Genomic DNA, 21,422 nt, shown 5'->3' with positions numbered 1-21,422 from the left:
ACACAACACCCTGATCCATTACGTTAACTGGTACAGCCAACATCCAGGGTCTTCTGCACTTCTGTTCTTGTGTTTGGCTTTTAATTAGAAGTAATTCTCAATCTCTCATTTCTTTCTCTTCTGCAGTGTCCCTGTGACTGCAGGAATACACTGCAGCTTTAGATACAGCTAATGCACGGGGTGTTAGAAAGCTGTTCAGCCATAAAACACTCCTGCTTCGATCATGGAGGCTGGCTGCAGGCAGCTCTAGAGAAAATTTCCATCTCACTATTCCTAAATTTCCACACAAACGCATCAAGAGCATCTCCACCTGAGGATGGTGCAGTTGGATGTCCAAAGCTCGGGGTTGCTTTACAGCCAGGCAGCCGGGGGTGTGCTCTGGGTCCTGCTCAGAGGGCAGGGAGCTGTGCCGCCAGGTGCCACAGGCTCAGCCCGTTGCACAGCACGCAGAGGAGGTTGCACAGCGAGGACAGAGCGTGGCAGAGGGCGAAGCGCTGGGCCAGCTGCCTGTAGCCGGGGTTGGAGGCTCGGAGCTGCCTGCGGGGCTCTCTGGCCGCCAGCCCCAGCTCCTGCCCCAGCCCGTGGCTGCGCTCCACCTGCTGCAGCTGGGCCGCGGTGACGGAGGTGGCCTGCCCAAAACACTGCGCGTTCAGCACCGAAGCGATGATGCAGACGAAGAAGATGATGATCTGCGGGGGAGAAAAGCCCACCCTGAGCATCTCACACGTGTGGTGGGTTAAATCTCCCTCCCCCCAGCCCCCTGGCTCCCCGCAATTTGCGTGCTTGTGGGCTTCTTCCAGCCGGAGCCCTGCGTGGGTCTCTGGATTTCGAGCCGGCCGGTGGAGCAGAGGAAGGGCTTTGGGCCGTGGGCAGCTCACGTTTGGAAGGGGAGGTTACCTGGCTCGTGTGCTCCTCACCGAGCCCCTCGCTGCGGTGGGACATGGCAAACAGCGTCAGGTTGAGGAAGGCGCAGGTGCAGCTGATGTGGAAGTAGTAGGGGAAGAGCTGACGCTGGATGGAGCCGAAGGTGTGGCGAGGGAGGTGCCTGCTCATCACAAACCCTGCGAGGGGGAGAGCAGGTGAGTCCTGGGGCAAAGCCCCCTCCCCTGTGCCACCCCCCCGGGCAGAGAGCACAACACAGCCCAACCTACCGGCCACGAAGGTCACCCAGAGCTGCATTCCCCAGGAGGTGGAGAGGAAAAGCAGGTGCAGCAGTTTGATGGTGTTGGAGGGCTCCGTGCCACTTGCCATGGTGTCCTGGATGGGGACAGGTCCCTTCATGTCAGCCAGGACGCCCCGAGTTCGGCGCTGAGCTGTGGCTGCTGCTGTCACCTTGCTGCTCGCAGGGCAAATGCAGTTCAGGTTCACAGACCTGCTTACTCAGGAAAAGCTTTGGAGCTGGCACAGCCCCGTTCCAGCCCCACCACCACACACCCAGCTGGGCTGCAAACCCGCTGTTCAAACCCCTCGTGTCCCAGGGGCAGGGCACTGCTCAGCACCTGACGGAACCAGATGGTTTGGGTGGACTTTTGGCAAAGTCCAGCCAACTCCCCGTCTGACCCTTGGCAGCAGGAACAAGCAGAAAGTCAATAAAAAGGGGAAGAGAAAAGCTGTGACAAATACACCTGTCCACGCTGTGGCCATCAAAGAGGCCTCTTGGCCAGGGGGAAGCCCCTCTTTAAAAACAGCAACAGCTTCTACACTGTTTAACCAAAACCCTGGGGCTCACACCGCTGCCCCAGACCCTGCACAAGAGCACAGGCAGCAGTGGGTGGAAGGAGGCTTTGAAGGAGCTGCCTGATCCTTCAGTGCAAGGAGCACTCTGAAAATTAATTAAAACAAAGCTTCTGGGAGTAGCCCATCAATACTGCTGCCTGCAGAATTCCTCCTCCTCCTCCTCCCCTTGGCTGGTCGCCTCGGGGCATGAATTACAGCGGGGCTGGCCTTGAGAGAGACACCGCTGTCTAATTCTATCCCACTCCTGCAAAGCAGATAAATATACCCTGTATTGTGATATATTAGCTCCATGGATTTATTTAGGCATCCATAAAATCAGGTCCTTAAACCTTCTCGTGATGGCAGCACACTGGAGAAGGCGCCCACATCCAACCTGGAGTGCTGGCCTGTAAATCCCCAGCTGTCCTCGTGGCCTTTTCCAAAAGCTTCCCAGCTTTTCTTGGGTTTTGGGATTTTTCCCTGCAGCATCCTGGGCAGGAAGGCAGTGCTGGGCTCTGCCAGCAGCCAGCACAGAGCCCTGCTGCTCCCGGGGTCCCACATCTGCCTCTCCAAATGTTTTGCCTCCGTGCAGGAATTTTTCATGCAAAGAAGCTGCAGGTTGGAAGGTTGCTCAGAACAGGGGGTAACTCCATTATTTTTTAAAGGGGATTAAGAAAAATGGTGATTGATTGCTGAATTGGTCCTAGAGCACAGCATTTGCTGGGGAGGGCAAAGAAAGGGAAAGGCTGCTAAGGACAGTCACCAGCAGGTCCCTCCTTCCCTGTGGCATGAGGCAGTGGGGATGGGTGCTCCAGGGATGCTCCAAGCTGCCCAGTCCTGCACTCCATGCCCTGCTGAGGGCCAGCAGATGCTGCAGGGCTGCAGTTTTCTTCCAGAAGCACAAAGCACACACCTCACACCGTGCCCCCAGCTCACTCCTGCCCCATCACCCTGCATCCCCGGGGACCCAGCCAGCCTGGAGCCAGCGCTGCCCGGGGCCTCCCAAAGGGAAAAAGCACAATACTTACAGAGAAGAAGAGGTCAGTTAAAGTTTAATGTTCAGGCAAATACATCATCCCCTCCACTTAATCAAGCAGCAGCAATTCCTAGGTAAGTAGAAAGGATGGCTCTCGCCCCGGTGATAAAAAGGCAGGATTGCTCTGAGTTTTGGGAGATAAGAGGGCTCTACAAAAATTGAATGTATAGTACTATGTTCAGCCTAAGATGGCTTTATCTTTTGGAGGTCGGGGCACAGCCGTGCCAGACCTTGAGCTGAGATGTTTATGATGGGAGATACAGCAGAGATTAGGGGTTTATGGCCACAGCCAGGCCAGGGGTGGGAGCCACTGGCTGGTGGCCACAGGAGAAGGGACAGGAGCTCCTTCTGCTTATAAACTGGGTGGGGAATTTGGGTGGCAAAGGGACTGGGTGTTGCAGAGGGACACCCGGGGTCATGGAAAAGACCCTGTGCTCATTTCTGGTACCTCCATGGCCTCACCTCACCCCGAGTACAGCATCACCATCACTTGCTCTTGGTTAAGCTCTACAAAACCCATCCTTGGGCTTAAGCACAGGGCTCCACACAGCTGGCACCTCTAAAACCTGCTGTGCCCAAAGCTCTGTGTGCCTAAGGGCTTCCAGGGCTCACTCATTTTCCAGCAGGCAGCAAGCCTTCCAGAAACCTCAGTGCCATCAGAAAACCTCTGGCTGTGTGACCCAGGAAGGCCTGGGAGGGGCTCTCCACAGGCCTGTGCCTGAGGGCAGATGTCCCCTGCGCTGTGACTGATGAGTAGCACTTCCACTGTCACCCCTGCTTCATTCTGGTGCCTTTCCCAGAGCATCCCAGACTTTGGGGAACAAGGTTTGGCTCTGTCTTTTCCTTTTTCAGCACCTCTGAGTCAGTTTGGGGTCTGCATCTCAAGGTGTTGGTGCACCCAGCAGAGGGGGACAAGGGAGGCTGTCCCAAACATGAGAGCAACAGCTCCAGGCAGTCCCCAAAAGCCGCCTGCATGGAGCACCACCCCTTTTCTGCAGCACAGTCCTGCCTCAAAGGACCCCACCTCCACCTGAGCCCCAAGTGTGCTGCTCCAAGCTCACCACACAGCAAGCACCTGGAGCAGATACTCACCCAGAGCACATAGGGGTGCTTTTCCTTTCAAAAAACTTTTATTTCTGCTCTTTCCACAGCCCCAGGGGGTGGGATTTCAGCCCAGGAGGAGCAGGGGCTGTTTTCCAGCCCTGCCCAGGAAAAGAAGCAGCACTGGGGAGAGTGGGATTTTTCATCCCTATGCCAGGGAGGGGTACAGCACCCACCCCACATCACTGTCCCCTCTCTCCCTTTGCTGCCTCAAAAGGAACCAGTTATGCCCCACCAAGAACTAGTGAAAAAAAAAATAATCTGGTTTGGGAAGATTTTGGATCATATAAAGATTCAAGTAGCGTTAAGTGAACTAGAAAACCAAGTCCTGTACATAGAGCTTACAAAATTTCTACATAAAATAAAAAAGGAAAGAAGAAAAGGTATGACACATCAGTGATGAGGTGGTACAGTAATGCCCCTCCACCCCAGCCCCTGAGCCCAAAGGCCACAGGGAGGCAGGGTCTGGGTGCCACCATCCCATGTTCCCTTCCACCACAGAAGTGTCCCCCTCATCTGTCTGTCCATCTGTCAGCAGGGGGCTGTGGCTCTAGAAGTCCTGCAGCCGTGAGATCAGGTCCTCCTTATTCTTCAGCAGGAACTTCTCACAGGCTTCGAAGGTGGAGCAGATGTCGGAGGACAGTCCCGCCACGTTGGTGGTGACGTAGTTGAGGTACCCCGGCATAGCCTGGTTGTAATAAGCCACCTGCGAGGCACAGGACAACGTCAGCAGGGGCACAGGGGAGGGGGGAGCCTCCCCCATGGGCTGTGGGAACACAGCCACGCAGCATCCCACCTTGCTCATCTCCTCTGACTCTGGCCAAATGCAGAACCCGGAGCAGAGCGTCTCCCCGCGCGTGTACTCATCTCTGGCGGGGTGGGTGGGCAGCGTCACCGACCGAAAGGCCACCACGTAGGGGTCCCTGGGGACGAGAGAGCCCAGTGAGCTGGCACAGCTTGGATGGCAGGGAGCAGAGACCAGGCTGGACACTCACCCCCTGCTGCAGGGCTTCCGCCGGGACGCCAGGATAACAAAGTCCTGTGGTTTGTTCTCGTTTCTGAGCTTCTGGCTCACCACGTGGTAGATCATGTCATCGTCATCGACCTTCTGGACAAGCTCAGCACTCCTGTAAGGGAAGGGGACCGCTCACAGAAACCTTGCTATGCCCCCTGAATCTGGGCCTTACACATTTACAGCCCACCACCAGACCCAAAATATTTGGGGGGGACTCAAAATAGGTGTTTGCTCCAGCAAAGCAGAGCCATCAGCCCAGATGGAGCCAGGACAGGGACACACAGTGAGGAGTCTCTAAGAGCAAGCAAGGTAACACTCTGGCTCCCAGGAAAGCCCAAAGGGATGCTCAGCCACAAGGTTTGAACGCAGGGGTGTGATGTTTGGGGAGGCCTGCAGCACTCACACGTAGTGGCTGTCCCACTCGTGCCGGCGCCGCAGGTTGGAGAGCAGGGAGAAGGCTCGGCTGGCCGGGATGCAGACGGATATCTCGATGCGGAAAGACAGGAACTTGTCCTCCTCCAGCGTGTACATCCGCACCTTGGGGAGCACAGGGCACAGCTGGGACATGTTCCCACCGGGATTGCCCACGCTTCGGGGCCGAGGGAGAAGGGACAGGGTTTAGCACCTTTTCCTTTTCCCTGGCGAGCACCCAGTGGGCTTTGGCCACGAGCATCTTCAGCGCAGAGACGTTGTTGTAGCTCAGGTAAACCTGGGGCAGGGGCAGCACGTCAGGGGCAGGAGGGGGAGCAGGAGGAGGAGCAGGAGGCAGCAGCTCCCACGGGTGATCATCCTACCTTGTTGCTTTGGTCCCAGGGCACGGAGAGCGGCACCTCGGTCTGTTTGCAGGAGACGACGTATTTTCTGCAGCAAAGGAACAGTTTCCCTTATGAGGGGACACAAACCACCCCCAGACTGTCCCTGCACCCCAGTGCTGAGCCCCCCTTTCTTCCCTCCTCCATTTCACATTCCACTCATTTTTCTGCTCACCGGTCCAGCCGAATTTTTTTCCTAGCACTGGCTTCTCTGTACCTCCTTTCTCCATCCTGATAAATGGGAAAAGGCAATTAAGTTAATAGGAAAAGGAGGATGAAAAATAAAAAAAAATCATGTCTTTTTGGGAGTGGGAAAACTATTCAGCAGGGAAGGGCTGGAAGGTGAAGCCCCCTTGCTTGCCAGCTGCTACCCTGGCCACGCTGCCGTGATGGTCAGTGATTAATTGTGTTATTTCAGCATTACCACCATGCTCTGAACAAGTGATGAGCACTGGCACATTAGGGAAAACCCTTGTTGTGGCTGCAAAGCTGCAAAGAGCCCCTGAAACAGAAATGGCGTACCCTAGCACCTGGATGGGGAAATAAAAGCCAAAAAAAAGCAGCTTATTTTGAAGAAAGTGCTAGTGTGGTGTTTTCAAGCGGGTGAGAGGAAGTTTCAGGGGGCCTGACTTTGGCCATGAGATGATCTCCATCACAGTGGGAGATCCTAGTTTTAAGGCATCAAAAAAATCAGGGAGCAGGACAAGGATCAGCCCAGGAGAAGCTGAGACATGTGAGTGTTTGCTGCTGTGCTCACGTGACAGATTTCCCTGAATATTTAGATCCCAGCAAACTTTGGATTGGGATGCTTTGAAAGGTAAAAACCCTCAACATTCCTTCCCCTAAATTACAGAAAAGATGAGCTGGAACTTGCAGGCAATACTCTGTTAAGCCTTGCATGGCTAACATATCTCCATCTCTGCGCAGGCAAGTGGCTTATTTTATTAGTTATACTGAGCAATCCATTTAATCCACTTGCTATTGAGCAATTTCATTTCCATCATCATAAAACCGCGTTTGTTTTGCTGTGAATCCGAGAGCCCTTGGGGGCTGGGTGGGATTCCCGGGGGTCCCACAGCGCTAGCGGGGCTGGGGTGAAGCCAGCCCTGCTGGTCCTTACCCCCGGCTCGGGTGCCACCATGGGCAGCGTGCGGGGATGACCCTCCTGGTCCAGCACCACGAAGGTCATGAAGGCGCTGTTGATGTGCCTGCGGCTGACGGACATCTCCTGGCCGTAGGCCTCGGCGCTGACCCCCACCTCCATGCTGCGGAGAGAAGGGATGAGGGAGCGGAGGCCGCGGGGAGGGTGGGAAGGAGACCCCCACCACCGGCACCCACCTGTTTTTGAAGGCGTTGTTGACGATGGCTTTGAGCACCAGGCGGTCTCCGACTTGCGACGGTCCCCGAAAGTGGAACATCTCGATGGCCCTCAGCGTGGGGTGGGCGCGGCACAGCCGGCTGTGGGGACAGGTGTTACCTCCTGGTCATGGCCCCATGCCACAGCAGCCCCATGTGCCCTCCCCGACCCAGCCAGAGACGAGGAGACCCCAAAAAATGTCTCCACTGGCCGAAGCCGGCCATGAGAAGGATCAATGAGCCAACTGCAATGAGTGTGAACCTTTCCCTGGGGTCCCTCAGCACCACACACCTGTGGGACTCCCTGTGTCATCCAAGGGTGACACGCTGGGGACAATCCCTTTGGAGGGTCCCTACAGTCCAGCCGCACGTGTCCCCTCCAGGCACGTCATCCCCTGACCCTGAACCCCTTGTCGGGTCACCTGGCTGCGATGGTGGCCACGTTCTCCATCCAGGCCATGATCTGCCCACCAAAGGTGTTGCCCTGGTGGTTGGCGTGTGGAGGCAGCACCAGCTCCACGCTCTCCACCCGCGTTCTTTCTGCAGGCACCGCCCCACTGCAGTCCCGCGTCTCCAGCTCTGCCACGGGGGGATAACAGGGGTCAGGGTGTTGTATGGACAGTAGGAGCCCTCTCCCAGCACCCCACCAACCACCGTCCCTCTCCCCACAGGGATCAACACCCCGCAAACCTCCAGGCCTGGGAGTCTGGGATGGTGGGGCTGATCCCGCCATGGCCAGGGCATTCCCAAAACGCCATGTGGTGATCACCACCAGCATCCTGCTGAGGAACTGGGATGGCACCAGTGGGCGTCAGAGCTATTCTGGAAGGCCAGGCTGCAGGACACGGTACCGGTTTCCTGGGGGCTGCGGATGAGGAGGTCCTTGAGGGTGTCCTTGTGCACCAGGCGCATGCGGCGGCGCTCGGCGGCGATGCTGTACTCGATCTTCTCCTCCTCTGTCTGCGGGGTCAGCGGCTTCAGCCTCACCTGCAGAGGGATGGGGCAGGGTGCAGTCCTGCTGGGGAACGAGCAGCAGCAGCGAGCAGGTGCCCTCCGTGCCCGGAGCGGGGCCAAGAGCCACCCCCCATGCATCCCCCAAGCATGGCACGAGGGATCACCGAGCCATGAGGAAACAGCAGCTGCCGTGATGGAAATCTGAGCCAGCCCAGCCCCACAGAGGCCATTTCCTCGGTGCCTTTGTGCAGTGGGCAACAGAGCCACCCCAGCCACCAGGCACTGCTCACCTTGCTGCCCAAGGGGCCCTGTGCCACGAAGGTGGCGTACGCCTTGCAGATGCTGCAGTGCTTCCCGCTGCACAGGTCTTCGTAGCTCACCTGGATGCCCACCTGGGAGAGGACACAGCAACCCTGAGAGCTGGATCTGCTCCCCAGGGACCCACATCCCAGCACCCACCCCTGGCCAGAGCCAGCCAAGAACGATGAACCCGTGGGATTAAAGCTGGGGACTGGGGGAGGATTTTGGGATTGGGCCACGTGGCCGGTGGGGATGGGCACCCAGCAAGGAGGACAGGGGCACACACCAACCTCCATGCTGGAGTTAAAGGCTCGGTTCACTTTGGCTTTGATGTTGACAACTTGCCCAACGCTGAAAAACAGGAAGAGAAGGCATGTGGGGTTACCGGGGGACAGCAGCCACCGAGCAGCTCCCTCTGAGGTGCCACGGCATTCCAGCTCACTGCCCACTGTGGTAAGGCTTCCTGGGACTGTGGGACATGCCAGATGGCCAGCAGGACATGGGGACAGCCAGGCCCGAGATGTGAGAGCAGTGAGCTGTCAGCCCTGAGCAGCTGTGTGCAAGTGGGTCCCCAGGTCTGGGGTGCTGCCGGGACACCTGAGGGGTGCAGAGGTGCCCGAGGCTTGCTTGGCACCCCTGCCCCTGTGGGCATGCACATTCCTGCCAGAGCAAACAGCTCCTCCAACCTTGCATCCACTGTCCTGCACAGCTGGACCAGCCACAGGGCCTCCCCACAAGCAATGGGTACCTTGGGATGCTGGGGGACAGCAGGAGGCAGGGCCTAGCCAGGGGCATTTTGCACCATCTCTTAAATGAAACATCTGCTGGCAGCACACTGCTGCTCCCCTCTGTGCCTTCAGCAGGCTTCAGAGTACACACACAGACAGCTCTGGCCCTGCAGCCTGAGCTACTCCAGACTGCTACCCATGGAATGAGCAAATTAAACTTTTTACTGACACCAACATCAGTCTTTACCAAATACATCATTAAATCAGGAATATTCCTCATTCCCCAGAAGAGGCCAGTGCTAGAAAACTCAGCAGAAAAAAAAATACACCCTGTAACCACCACTTCCAAAAAGCAGAAGAGAGGGAGAGCCAGAGTGTGCTTTGACACCAGATTTTTCCCCATGCCCTCACACGTGGCTCCAGGCTTCAGATGAGCTCTGTAAACGACACGCTCTGCACGTTGGCTCTGGCTGGAGCATCAGTGGCACGAGCCGGTGCCTCTGGCTGTCCCCCAGCACGGACCCCGGGCCGGTGACATGCCAAAACATTAGCAGGGTTACGTGAGCAGCCTCTGTTCACATGCCATGCCACGTCAGTGGGGTTAAGGCTCCCAACTCACGGCAGCGCTGTGCTAGGCTGGCTGCTCTAGGGCCAAACACGTCCGTACCCGACACCGCTCCTCCCGTCCCGCTGCCCAGCAGGGCTTACAGACGGCTGGCTGGGGCAAAAAGAGAAAGCAAATGTGGGGAGAGGGTTAGAGGCGATGGAAGCAGCCAGATGGATGCTCTGGATGGGTTTGTGGCGAGGGGCATGCACGGGCAAGGGGCCAGGCAGGCAGACTGGCAGCCCCACATGGCTATATATGGCCCCAAAAACTATTTATCTTCTCTGTCCTTATCAAACAGTAGAAGCCAGTGCCATAAATGCCACACAAAGCCCCACTCAAGGGCACGTGTGATCCTCCCTGGAGGCTGCACTTCCACACAGCAGGGCGGAGAGACAGGGACAATCTGCTGCCCAGCCAGTGAGTTTTAAGCCAGTTATAATTTGGGGTCTCCTCTGTGCCCTCAAGCATCTACAGCTCCTCCCTGCCTCCCCCCTTGCAAGGGCAGCAGAAAGCACAAACAGCTGGGAAAGGAGATCTGACACAAAACTCCTCCACCTTCCAACAGCTCTGTGGGAAATCCTTGCCAGGCCCCTTGCCTGGAGCCTTAAACTGGACCACAGCAAGTGGGATCTGAGCCAGGAGCAGCACAAATTCCCTGCCCCTTGGAGCAGTGCCCAGCTCACCCCCAAGGAGGGACAAATGCTTTGCTGGGCTTGATGTAATTCTGTGGAGTGGGCTTGGGTCTGCTCTTCCCTGCTCCTGAAGCCCAGGAGGGCTGGGAAAAGTGTCCTGGGAAAAGCTGCCCCAGGAGCAGGGTATCAAGCCCCAGGGATGCCACCTCTGCACCATGGCTGCACCACATCCCCACACTGTGGACTGACATGGAGCTGAGCCCCAGGGCAGTGGGCAGCTCATGTGAGAGGGCAAAAGGGTGAGTTCAGCATTTCCTGGGAATGAGGGTAAAACCCAAGAGTGAGTCAGACTTCTCAGTGCCAAACAAATCACCTGACAGCCAGGGACCCCAGTGCCAGCCCTGGGTACCCACACTGGTGCCTGCCCCAGCAGGGAGTGGCTGGACAGTATGGATCCTTTGCTGCATGGATCCTATATTGCATGGCAAACCCCAGGGAGCCCCCTGGAATGGTACCCAGGTGGAACAGACGGGCAAAGGGGGTGTGGGGGCTCTGAGAGATGAGTAAAGGTGGGTGGCAGTACCTGGGCTTACTGGGGGTACAAAAGGAGGAGCCTACTTTGGGAATGCTGGGTGGGAATGGTCTCAAAACTGGGAGCCTGTGGAGGATGAGGGCAGAACCCTGTGAGGATTTTTGTCCCCTCTGGTCACACCCTCAGGTCAGGAGAAATGTTGTCCCCTGACACAGGACATCCCCAGGGTCGTGTGAATCAGAGGGGGAACCTCTGTGGGGCAGCACCAGGGGATGCCAGGAACAGCCTGGGATGGAATTTTGTCCAGACAATGCCCAGCCTGCTGCGTCTCACAAGGCCGGGAGGTCCCAGCACCAGCAGGGTGGGTGAGCCCCACCGCGCCTCAGCCACCCACACGGCCGCTACACAGGCACGAATTGCAAGATTTGAGCTTTCCAGAGCACTAAATCAGAGCTGTTTCCTGAACAAAGCCAGGGAGGAGCTGGCGTCGGGGGAAATACCGGGAAGCCAAGGCAGCAGGAGCTCCCCAGGCGACCAGACAGCGGATAAATCAGAGCAGACAGATCAGAGCGAGCCTCGGTCCCTGGCTGCCCTGCGAGCCTGGCACTGCCACCACAGCTCCTCCTCTCTCAGGCACGCTGCTCCCTGCTCCAGCTCCAGCCCCTGTCCACGTCGCAGCCGGCAGATGGGAAAAACCCCTGCGTGGAGTATTTACCTAATGGTGTGCTCAAAATAGATATCATCCATGGAAGCTGTGACGCACGGGCAGCCGGCGTGTCTCTCGGCTGGAAAGGAAAAACAAACGGCATCAGCAACCTGCAGCAGCGTGCTGAGGGTGTGAGGGCCACGAGGGCTCCTCTGCCCCAGCCTGGTGACACCGGTGACACCCAGCCCTTTCACTGCTGATGCCCATTGCTGTGTTTGCAGGGACCAGAGCGGGATCTGGGGTTTCTCCTCACCCAGCAGGGCAGGTTTGCATATATTTAATAGTATGGAGGGTGTGTCGGTGCTTGCTTTCCCTCCGTGAGTTTGCAGCTGTGGGGATGCACCAGCAGCTGATTCCATCTCCCCATACACAGCAAATATTTCAAAGCTGCTCTGCCAGTGCGACTTCCCCCTGGGACTTCAGGAACCCCAGACTGCAAAACTGCTCTGGGAACCTCATCCAACTGCAGAATTGCACTCGTTTCCCTGTCATAACCTCCCCGTGCTTGGCTGAGCTGGTGAGCTCCATTGCTTCCTGCTGAGTGGAGGAGCTCGGCCCACTCCGGCTGCTGCTGGAATGCCAGGGGTGCCACCAGCCCTGCACACCAGGCAAGGAAAAGAGCAGCACTGTAGACAAAGCAGGCATGGATTTTGATCTGTCCCCAAGCCAGCATGTATGCTGCAGTGCACATCTCCTCCTCTTCTTGCCCTGCTCCTGTTTGCTCTCTAATTACTCAGCAAAACGGCATGACGTGGGTGCCCAGCTGGCGTCACTCCGAGGCTCGGTGCTGGACTGCCAGGGATGCTGCCAGGGATGAGCTGGCTCCTCTGGCTCCTGCCTGCTGCCTTCCCTGGCAGCCCAGCAGGACGAGGGCTCCAGAGGGAAGAGGATGACTTACCGGAGAGGCAGGCGGCCGTGTCGATCCACTTGAGCAGCTGGCCGGTGCTGAGCTCGCCGCGGTGGTTGGTGTGGCAGGGCAGCACCAGCTGGCTCATCTGCACCTCGGTGGGGTTGCGGGCAGGCGAGGGGCTCGCCATGGCCCCCGGCGCCTCCTCCCGCTCCCCTGGCTCCCCAGCACGTGGTGGAGAGGTCGAGCCCTGTGGGGCACAAAAGCTCTGTTTTACCCAAGTGGGAAGCAAATACCCTGAGAGAACAGTGGTCCATGAAGATGCTCCCCACACAGAGCCGGGAGAACCCCTGCCATGCACACCCCTGGACACCACCAAACCCATCCAGCCCTTGCCAGAGACAAGGTGCCCACAGCCAAATGGGAAAACATCCCTCTAAAAGAAGATCCATAGGGGATTACTCTAGGTTTTCAGGCTATTTATCACCTAAACCCACTGCTCTCTCCTGAACACTATGAAAAACCCCTCCCAAAGTTAATCACTCTTCTGGGAAGGAATTTTCTTCCTGACAGCTTCATCTTCAGGGTGTTGCAGCACAGGGTGGGTTTGGTTTCCTGGGGCTGGACAGTGCTCCACACCTTCCACCAACACCCCCCATTCACCAAAGGAAGCACTGGAAGCTATGTGGTACAAGCAGCAGAGGAAGAGCATCCTCAGTTTGGGGCTGTTTGGGCAGTAAAATCTGTTCCTGGCTTGTCCATTTGCTGGGCACAAAGCAGCTCCCCTGGCACCCTGGTGGGAAGCAGGGTGGGAGAGGGAGAAGGCTGAGGCGGTGCTGGCAGGGAAAACAGCTGATGAGAGATGTCAAACGAGTCGTGCTACACAAGGGGTGAACTCAGTTAGCCTGGTGAGTAACTGAGGAGACACGAGGAGCTGTCTGGGCTTCGTCACAGCCCTTTCCTTCCGCTTTCTGCTCTCTGCAGCTCCTGCTCTCAGCACTTGTTGCGAGAGTCCCACTGCAGCAGCTTCTCTGCCCTCTGCTTTGCCTGGATTCTTTTAAAGATGGGTTTATGCTGAAAACGAAGCTTTCCTGACTACCCTGAGCTCGCTGCCTCTCAGAATAGCATTTTTCTCCAGCGGGTCTAACCTCTGTTTCCATAGCTACTGGTACACGACATCCCGGGAACTGCACAAACCTCGCCTCAGCAGAGACGGCAGCAAGCGCACTGAGCCCAGCCGGTGGCAAAGGTCCCCCATCCCACAGTGACACCGAGCCTCGGCCACCAAAGCCCCTCCAGAAGCCTCCAGACCCCTCTGTGAACCTCCCAGGCAGCTTCCCAGCACACAGAGGCGCCTACACGAGTACCACAGAGCTATTTTGGGAAGCAGGCAGGCTCTGGGGTAGGAGCCAGCAATGCAAAGAGCTCCAAAGCCGCCTGCTGCAGAGTGAGCAGACAGCCTGGCCCGAGATCCCGCCGGTCATCTTCCCGGCGTTTGACAGTTCTGAATTTTAGGGAAGAAGCCACTAGCCATGGGAAGAGCCCTGAGCCAGCATGAGGCTGGGGATGCTGATGGGGAGGGAATGTGCTGGGAGAGGATGTGGCCAGGTCCCGTGCAGGGCTGGGAGCAGCTCCTGGCACAGGGTGGCACCTGCCTGGCACAGCCTGGTTAGTAGCGGCGGCACAACGGGATTAGCTGCACGGCACGGGGGGTACCTGGAGGCCATTGCAACAGAAGCTCAGGATGTCTTCAGGGACTATAATATTCCCCTTGACCATTTTTAAGAGACACCTGGAAAGGAGAAGAGTGGCTCTGGTTACGGCAGCACTGGCAGAGATGGGGGTGGCTGTTTCCTGGCGGGATCAAGGCGGCGTGTGTGGCGGGTTGTCACACCCTGTCCCCACATCCCATGCTGACATCCCTCCCCACACCACTGACCCCTCACCAGCACCTATCAGGGAGCTGTCAGAGGTGAAAGGGAGAAGGGCAGACCTGGGGGAGGTGCCTGCCATTCCATGGGGGTCAGGTCCCACACTCACCAGCCCAGATGAAAGAGTCCCAGCTATTTTGGGGAGCTGGACCAAGCACAAGCTGGAGGGCCGTGGCCAGCCCCTCAGTGAGTGATGCTGTGTCAGTGCTTCCCGTGTTGCTACATGTGACAGAGGACTGTGCCTTGAAGCTCCCCTGGCCGGAGCGGTGACACCGCTGCAGTCACAAGACAGCTGGGAGCGTATTTTTGGCAGCAGGCAGGGCTGAGGCTGCCATGGGTGGTACAGGGGGCAGCAAATGGGAAGCACCCAACTCCAGCAGTGCTGCTGTGCCCTGCTCCAGCCCCTCTGCCTGCAAAGCCCTGGCATTCCACAAGGGCATCGTGTGTCCTTGGGTGCCTGCAGTCTCCCGGGCCACGTGCACGGTGACTGTATCCCAGCTGGACATTGTGGTGGCATTGCAAGGAAAGGCAGTGTGGGAGCTGCAGCAAAAACAAGTGGAAGAGGCTTCATAATTACAGTTTGCCTTTAAACACAACACTGCCAGGCCCTTGGCATATCCCCAGCTTCCCAGCATGTATCCCTCTCCCATGCAGGTAAAACCAGGCTGCTGGAGACAGCAGCTCTTTTCCCAACCCAAGCTCTTTTCCCAAGTATGGCATTGACTGATTTTGGCATGGGGTTAAAAAAGTGGAAGCTGTAGATTTGCCTCCTGCACCATCAGGACTGGGGCATCACACGCAGTGCACCCAAGCAGTCGGAACAAAACAAGACACAAACAGCACGGCTGAGCCTCCCACAGCCTCCCACCCCTGCCCCAGCAGCTGGGGTTTGGGATTTCCCCACCCTCATGACTTTTTCCCTAACCCCATGACCTCTCCAGGCTTGTTATTGAGGTTTGGGAGCTTCCTGATGGCTCACCTGCCCTTGCAAGAGCCGGGTGCAAGAGTTACTCTCGTGTTTTGTTAACAAGATGGGTTTGGTGCCCAATTGCAGACACAGGGCGGTGGCTGGGGGTGTCCTGTTACACCCCACAGCCCCAGCCAACAGCACCAGAGGGACATTCCTTGGAAACCCAAACCTGCTGCTGGCTGGCTAATCGTGTCACCTTGTCCCCTGCGTTGCGTTAGCAGGAGGAGGAAAAAAACCCTGAGCTGTGTGCTTGGCATCATCCCCCTGTTATTTCCCGGACAGTCCCAGCCCACGCTCCCACCCTGGGGAAGGGGAGCGCCCCAGCCGCGCTCCAGAGACCCGGAGCCATCCAGCTGCTGGGTATTTATGGAGTATTTGTTATCAAAACCAAGCGAGCAAGTGTCTGTCCTCATTAAAATCTTCAGCCTCACTCAACTGTCACATTTTTAAGGCTGTTGACTGATGCAGACCTCGGGTCACCATGGCAACGGGATGCAGTACCCAGGCGGTGATGCTCTTACTCTGTCACCCCTCGAGTGACCCACTTCCACCCAAAAAAAAAAAAAAAAGTTTGCATTAGGAACAAAACCATTCCAGCAGGATATTTTCCTTGCCTCCTGCCATGCTCACTTCCTGTGCTGCTGAAGGCGTAAGACACCCACAGAGCAAATCAGGGAAGAAGACGCAGAGAGGAAAACACACCAACAACCCTGAAAATACTGAAGAGAGGGACCCCACAGCACCCCACAGCTCTCCTATACCCTGGCAGAGGGGTGTCCCACAGCACCAAAACATCCACAAGCTCCAGGGAAGCTTTCTGCTGTGAAATTCAGGGCTGGCCTCTTTAGAAATCACCAGGAATCAGCACTGTGCATGAACCTCCACTGCAAGCCCTCATGGGTGCCACAGCTCCCTGGGATGATTCTGGACAGAGAACAGCTGTTCCCCCAAATCCTTGAGCCCACTGAAATCAGGGTGTTTGCTTCAGCCACCCCCAAGACAGTGGATGAGAGGGAGAGACAAGGGGGTGGTGGTCCCAAGTTCTGGGCTTTGGGGGGGGTCTGGGCAGAGCAGGGCAGCCTCACACCTTGAGCCACCCCCACCTGCCCTCGGAGCTCTCTCACCACCCCACTGCCACCTCTCAAACACCTAATCCCTGTTTTCCCTCACCTGGTTCTGTCTCCTACTCCCACCCCGGCCCCTCAGCGTAACCTTACCCCTCCCTGGAAGTACTTAAAGAAATAAAGGGGGGAGATGGTGGGGAAGTAAGCGGTGACAATGAAGTTCTCATGGTGGATTATTGGTGTATAATTGAGCAATATCCATGGTAACAAGCAAATCTGCACGCGTTAAAAAATTAACCTGACCTACTTTGGGAAATTCTGCCATCTCGACAGGGCAGTGAGGGCTGTCCATCCCCCGAGACCCAGCCTGCCAGCCCCACTGCCAGCAGCAGCAAAGCCCTGGTGCAAGCAGCATTGGAGATGTCCAGCACAGCTCAGCCTCATCGCCCCATGGCCATCAGGACGGAGCAGAGTCCCCAGCTGGAGAGCTGCTGCTCAGGATGTGGCCTCATTGGGACAAGAGGGACTGAATTGCCAGGTCACAGCGTGGTGAGGAAACACAGCAGCTCCCTGCAGGGGGTCTCAGTGGGACCTCAGGAGGGTGGCCAGCCCAGAAGAAAGGCCAGGACACGTTGCAAGAGGTATTTTTGGGACCACACATCATGTTTCTTTAGAGTTCATGGAGCAAAGCAAGGCATGGGGCCAGGAAAGTGCAAGCCAAGGGTCAAAGGCAAGACTGGGACAGGATGATTCCTCTTACAAGGGGCTGATGGTTTTCCAACCATCACCCATGGGAAAGCTTCACTCAGGGTGAGCACAGCAGGGACACCTCCAGCACCCTCACATCCCTCTCCACCACAGGGTGAAGAACCCCCAGCCCCAGCCATGCCCACAGCCCCATCCGTACCCTCGCTCGAGTGCTCCCTGCAGCTCCCATGAAGTTCCCAGGAAGGCTGGTGACGATTTGCCAGCACAGGGGCGAAGTTCCCCGGGGAGTGTCCCAGGGGACAAAGGTCTGGCTTTGTGCAGGGGGAGAACAGAGCCATATGTCACCCTGGTACAGCTGTAAACACCTCCAGGCCCAAAATTCACACGCATGGGGACACCCAACAGCACCGCCCAGCTCAGGCACCTTTGCCCTGCCACCCACGGCGTTCCCAGGGAGGAGACTGCCATAACATCAATACAACCACGTTTCAGAGCACCACAGCCAAGCCCACCAAGCTGGAAACCACCACAGTAGAGACCAAGCTGGTGCAAAGGTCTACACCCTGGTGGTCTTCACCCTGTGGTCTCCACCATGGGGGTCACCATGGTTGAGACCACCGGAGTGCAAAACACCCAGGTGAACACCATGGTGGTGTGGTGGTCCCCATCATGGCCAAGACCACCTCATTTGAGGCTACTGGGGTGGAGACTGCCATGGCTTCGTGCCACCCACCCAGCCACCCACACTGCCCCTGCAAGCCCCAGCACATCCCTCTGCCCTCCCCATGCCGCCACCATTCCCAGCAGCCCTGTGCCCATGCTCCCCAAATATCTGCCCCTGCTTTTAAGTGAAAAGAAGCTGATTCAAGCCAAAACCCCCAGCACTCCTCCTGTCACACCCAGAAACACCGGGGGGGTTCAATGTTCCCAGCTCTCGCCCGCTGTCCCTGCTGCAGCCGGAGGATGCCACGTCCCCATGGACAAGTCGCCAGTGCTGACCACGATGGAGCAGCGGCACAGCTCGCTGCAAACCCCAAAGGGCAAGAAAGCATCACCCTGGCGAGCAGGGGGTCACAAGGGGCTTTCACCCCACATCTTCTCCCTGGAAGAGCCGCCCGGCGCCGATGCAAGCCAGGACAAGCCGCGGCTCCGCCGCCGGCAGTGGAAGCCTGCACAGCAGCTCCCGCTCAGCCAGCCCTGGGGTTCCCCCCCTTATCCCCATCGTGCCCGGCTCCCCCCCAGCCCTCACCTCAGCCAGAAGAAGCTGAGCATTTGCGGGAGGTGTTGAGGTGCCGGCTGGCTCGGAGGAGAAGCGTCCGGACACCTGCGGGCGCGGGCGTCGAGGCCAGGCTGGCTCGGAGCCCTGGGCCGGGGCCAGCGCACACCCCCTCCCGCTTCCCTAAATGCGGCCGTGCAGAACTTTTCTTAAGGTAGCGCTTGGCAGATCTGCGCTCGCCTGGAAAATGGCCGGCGCTCGGGAGGCTGGCTCTGGATGCAGGAGGGAATGTGTCGGGCTGGCTGCGGAGCCAGGGAGAGCGGCGGGAGGCTGCCAGCATCCCTGCGGAGCGGGGTGCTGCTGCTTCCCCCGTCCCTCCCCAGGGAGCAGCTCCTGGGCTGAGATCCCCTCCCCAGCCCGCTCATCATCCTCTTCTCCCCCCATCACCTCAGCAAGGGGCACTGAGTTAAACTTACCCGAAAATATCGGTATTTTCCCCAGAGCCGTAGGTGCCGACACCAAGCTCGCTGTCCGGAAAAGCCTCGGCAAACTTTTCCAAATCCAATCCAATCCACACAGCTACTCCCTGGCCCTGCTGCCTTTGAAGTACCTCTGACAGGGCTTGTCACAAAAACCCCCCCTTTTTTTTAACAAGGAAATCAAATGCAAATTGCCATGTCACCGCATTAATGACTAATGGATTTGGTGGAGATGTTGTTCTATTTGTATTTGATTTACACACTTTTACAAGTGAATCTTGGTAATCAACCTACAAGAGTTTGATCAAAGCTCTTGGCAGGCACCGGCAGCACAAGTATTGCCACTGGAAAGCCAGCAGAGAAATAATTAAGCAGTTTCAACAGGAAATAAGGCCCCACTCTTTTTTTTTTTTTTTTTTTTTTTTTTTGATAAATAAGAATAACAAAGCACTGAAACAAGGCAAAAGCCCCTGCCTTTGCCACCTAAATTTTAGGCTGGTTGTGTGAAAATGTTCATCAAAACCCTAGAGCCAGGCAGAGGGGAGGTGGGAGACCTGGACAGCTCTGCAAGGGCTGGGCTGGGCAGGGGTGGAGGTGGGGCCCAGCTCAGGGTGAAAACCCCCTGAGGGGGTTTGGAGCCTTTGGGGGATGGAGGAAGCAGCGCTGCATTGCACCAGGTGATTGATCCGATTATGGTGATGGAGATTCTCTCTGGAAGAAGATTGTTGCCTGAGGACTTTAACCCCACTGAGCATTCACTGCTCAGCTACTTGGATAAAATCTGCATTCTTCATTCCATGAGCAGGAACAGAGAGGCCCTTCCGCCCTGCACAACTCCTTCCATGTCTTGCAGGTGGCTTTGCACACCCAGATGCGATTAAATTCCATTATTTCAGAAAACAACATTTCCTTTAAAGCATTCTCTTTTGGGAGAGCAAATAAGATATTTCTCACCGGGGTGGTTTTCTACCCATCTAGCCCAGGTTTGTGCCCTGCAAGCCAAATCACATCGAGCGTCCTCCGGAACATCTCCCCACCTTTAGCACAGCGGCCCCTGGCCAGGAAGCTCATCGGAGATCTCTCCCTCCCTCCTTAGGACTGTTTGTTTCTGCAGTCAGAGATTAGGATCAAAAGGTTTGTTCCGTGCAAGGAAAACGATTCTCCCCACTCGTCAGAGGGAGCAGCTCACAGTCAGAAACACTTCAGATGCTTGAGCCACGCTCGAGCCTCCAAACAAAAGTTGCAAGGAGAGGTTGATGTTTTCCAGGCCCAATTAGCATAACGTTGTAATTCCCGAGCTCTCAGGCTGCCTGCATCCCTTCGCCCCGGCCGCCCAGCGAGCGCACGCCGGCACCAGCTCCCTCCTTCTGATCCATCACCATATGCCCGTCTTTTACAGTTCTTTGGTGCGTGATGCTCAGAGAGTGGATAATTAGCTAAATGAATTAATTGACATTCATACTTGTAATTAGCAACCGGTTACAAGCAGCTATTCTCCTTGGGACAGCTAAAATTTCTCAGGGATTGGTGTTAAAATACTGGAAAATCGTTCGGGGCAGATAACGAGGGCCGGGAGTGCTGATGGCGCCCGGGTTCTGCCAGGGCTGTAAGAAACAAGCCCGTGCAAAAGCAGAGCAGGCTGTGGAACGTGTTGGATATGCCGCTGCTGCTCGGGAGGAGGAGAACTTTCCAGCTTCGGAAGAAATCCGGGCCAGATGGGCGGCCTCCAGCCGGCGGCTCCCACCAGCTCCCGGCTAACCCTTTCCACCCCCACTTACCGGAGAGTTCGCAGAGAGGCCCCGGCAGCGGAGGCTGCTCATGCAAAGCAATGGGAATTGGATGTCGTGAGTGTTAATTAAACCATTAATTACTGCTGAGCGGGGGGGAGGGGGAAAAAAAGTGACCTATTGGTTTTATCGCTTCTTGGAGTAGTTGGGAGGATGAATTGCTCTGGGGCTCGGCAGTGGGCAAAAGGGGCTGCAGCGTGAGGTAGATCTTTGCTGAAATGTAGGTTTTCTCAGATTTTAAGGGGATGCTGGTGATGGTGCTGATGCAGGCACAGGTAATCCCAGCACCCTGTGAGGCCAGGAGTGGGACCCACAGTAGGGACAGGGTTAGTGGAGACTGAGACCCCAGCTCTCCTTGTTCTCCTGGAGGAGACCACAACACCAGGGGCTTGGACAGGGTGTCCCAAAATGACCTTAGCAGGGATCCTACTCCCAGCCACGGGGTGCAGTCATCACCCACAAGCCCTGACAATCCGCACCCACAGCCCCTGGAGTCACAGCCCCGGAGAGGAGATATGCAGGGACCCCCCGCCCCCAAAATGTAGCAGGGGTGGGTGACCTGAAGGTCTCTTCTCCCTGGAAAAGGCCCCCCAAAACCTGGGCACCGATGGGAAGGGAGGGAGGGCAGCACACAGGCATTGCCATACAAATGGCTCGTTATGGAAAAGAGGTGAAAAAGTGATAGTAATGCATTTCATAAATCAAACTCTCATGTCTTGCTGCATCAGGAGCTCTTCACTGCCAGGGAGGAGAGCCTGGGCTGGGGGTCCAAAGGCCACCAGGGAGAATGAGCCCTCCAACTGCTCAGGGACCAGCAGTGGGGTGCCCTGCCCTGCTGCAGCCTCTCATCCTGCCAGGCTCTGCTACCCACGGTGGCTGCAGCAGCTCTGGCTGGCACAGAGGCAATGGCAGAGGGTGATAGGAC

At 56.9% G+C, this 21,422-nt stretch overlaps 2 protein-coding genes across 5 annotated transcripts; both read right to left on the bottom strand.

Annotated features, from left to right (window-relative positions):
- Nucleotides 1–66: 66 nt before the first annotated feature.
- On the bottom strand, nt 67–2,611 carry TMEM205 (transmembrane protein 205). The gene is made up of 3 exons (XM_058842361.1): nt 1,152–2,611; nt 898–1,061; nt 67–689 (listed from the first exon to the last, which is right to left on the bottom strand). The coding sequence occupies exons 1-3, from the start codon at nt 1,279–1,281 to the stop codon at nt 390–392; spliced, it is 594 nt and encodes a 197-aa protein (XP_058698344.1). The 5' UTR covers nt 1,282–2,611; the 3' UTR covers nt 67–389.
- Nucleotides 2,612–2,750: 139 nt separating this feature from the next.
- Nucleotides 2,751–18,405, bottom strand: ACOT11 (acyl-CoA thioesterase 11). Of its 4 annotated transcripts, XM_058842356.1 has the most exons (19): nt 18,265–18,358; nt 17,215–17,322; nt 14,059–14,134; nt 12,394–12,592; nt 11,505–11,574; nt 9,686–9,736; nt 8,581–8,641; nt 8,281–8,382; nt 7,888–8,023; nt 7,459–7,615; nt 7,019–7,138; nt 6,801–6,945; nt 5,856–5,911; nt 5,663–5,729; nt 5,494–5,577; nt 5,272–5,405; nt 4,849–4,980; nt 4,650–4,776; nt 2,751–4,559 (listed from the first exon to the last, which is right to left on the bottom strand). In XM_058842356.1, exons 1-19 carry the CDS (start codon nt 18,285–18,287, stop codon nt 4,404–4,406), a joined length of 2,004 nt encoding a protein of 667 aa, XP_058698339.1. In that variant the 5' UTR covers nt 18,288–18,358; the 3' UTR covers nt 2,751–4,403. The 4 variants fall into 4 exon arrangements, with proteins under 4 accessions (XP_058698339.1, XP_058698340.1, XP_058698341.1 ...); XM_058842357.1 differs by lacking the exon at nt 9,686–9,736; XM_058842358.1 differs by lacking the exons at nt 17,215–17,322; nt 18,265–18,358 and adding an exon at nt 14,383–15,130.
- Nucleotides 18,406–21,422: the final 3,017 nt, after the last annotated feature.

Source organism: Poecile atricapillus, chromosome 7 (genome assembly GCF_030490865.1).
Source record: "Poecile atricapillus isolate bPoeAtr1 chromosome 7, bPoeAtr1.hap1, whole genome shotgun sequence".
Lineage (NCBI taxonomy): Eukaryota > Metazoa > Chordata > Aves > Passeriformes > Paridae > Poecile > Poecile atricapillus.
The sequence above is the reverse complement of the archived record's forward strand: the minus strand, read 5'-3'. Positions and strand labels throughout refer to the sequence as shown.

Bases quoted from the DNA above. Each gene is read 5' to 3' on its own strand.
- TMEM205 (XM_058842361.1), bottom strand. From the start codon at position 1,281: ATGAAGGGACCTGTCCCCATCCAGGACACCATGGCAAGTGGCACGGAG. The intron at 1,062-1,151 runs GTAGGTTGGGCT...TCCCCCTCGCAG, and splicing joins CTGGGTGACCTTCGTGGCCG to GGTTTGTGATGAGCAGGCAC. The intron at 690-897 runs GTAACCTCCCCT...TCTCCCCCGCAG, and splicing joins GTGAGGAGCACACGAGCCAG to ATCATCATCTTCTTCGTCTG.
- ACOT11 (XM_058842356.1), bottom strand. From the start codon at position 18,287: ATGCTCAGCTTCTTCTGGCTGAG. The intron at 9,737-11,504 runs GTAAATACTCCA...TTTTTGCCCCAG, and splicing joins TATTTTGAGCACACCATTAG to CCAGCCGTCTGTAAGCCCTG. The intron at 4,560-4,649 runs GTGGGATGCTGC...TGTGCCTCGCAG, and splicing joins AGTCAGAGGAGATGAGCAAG to GTGGCTTATTACAACCAGGC.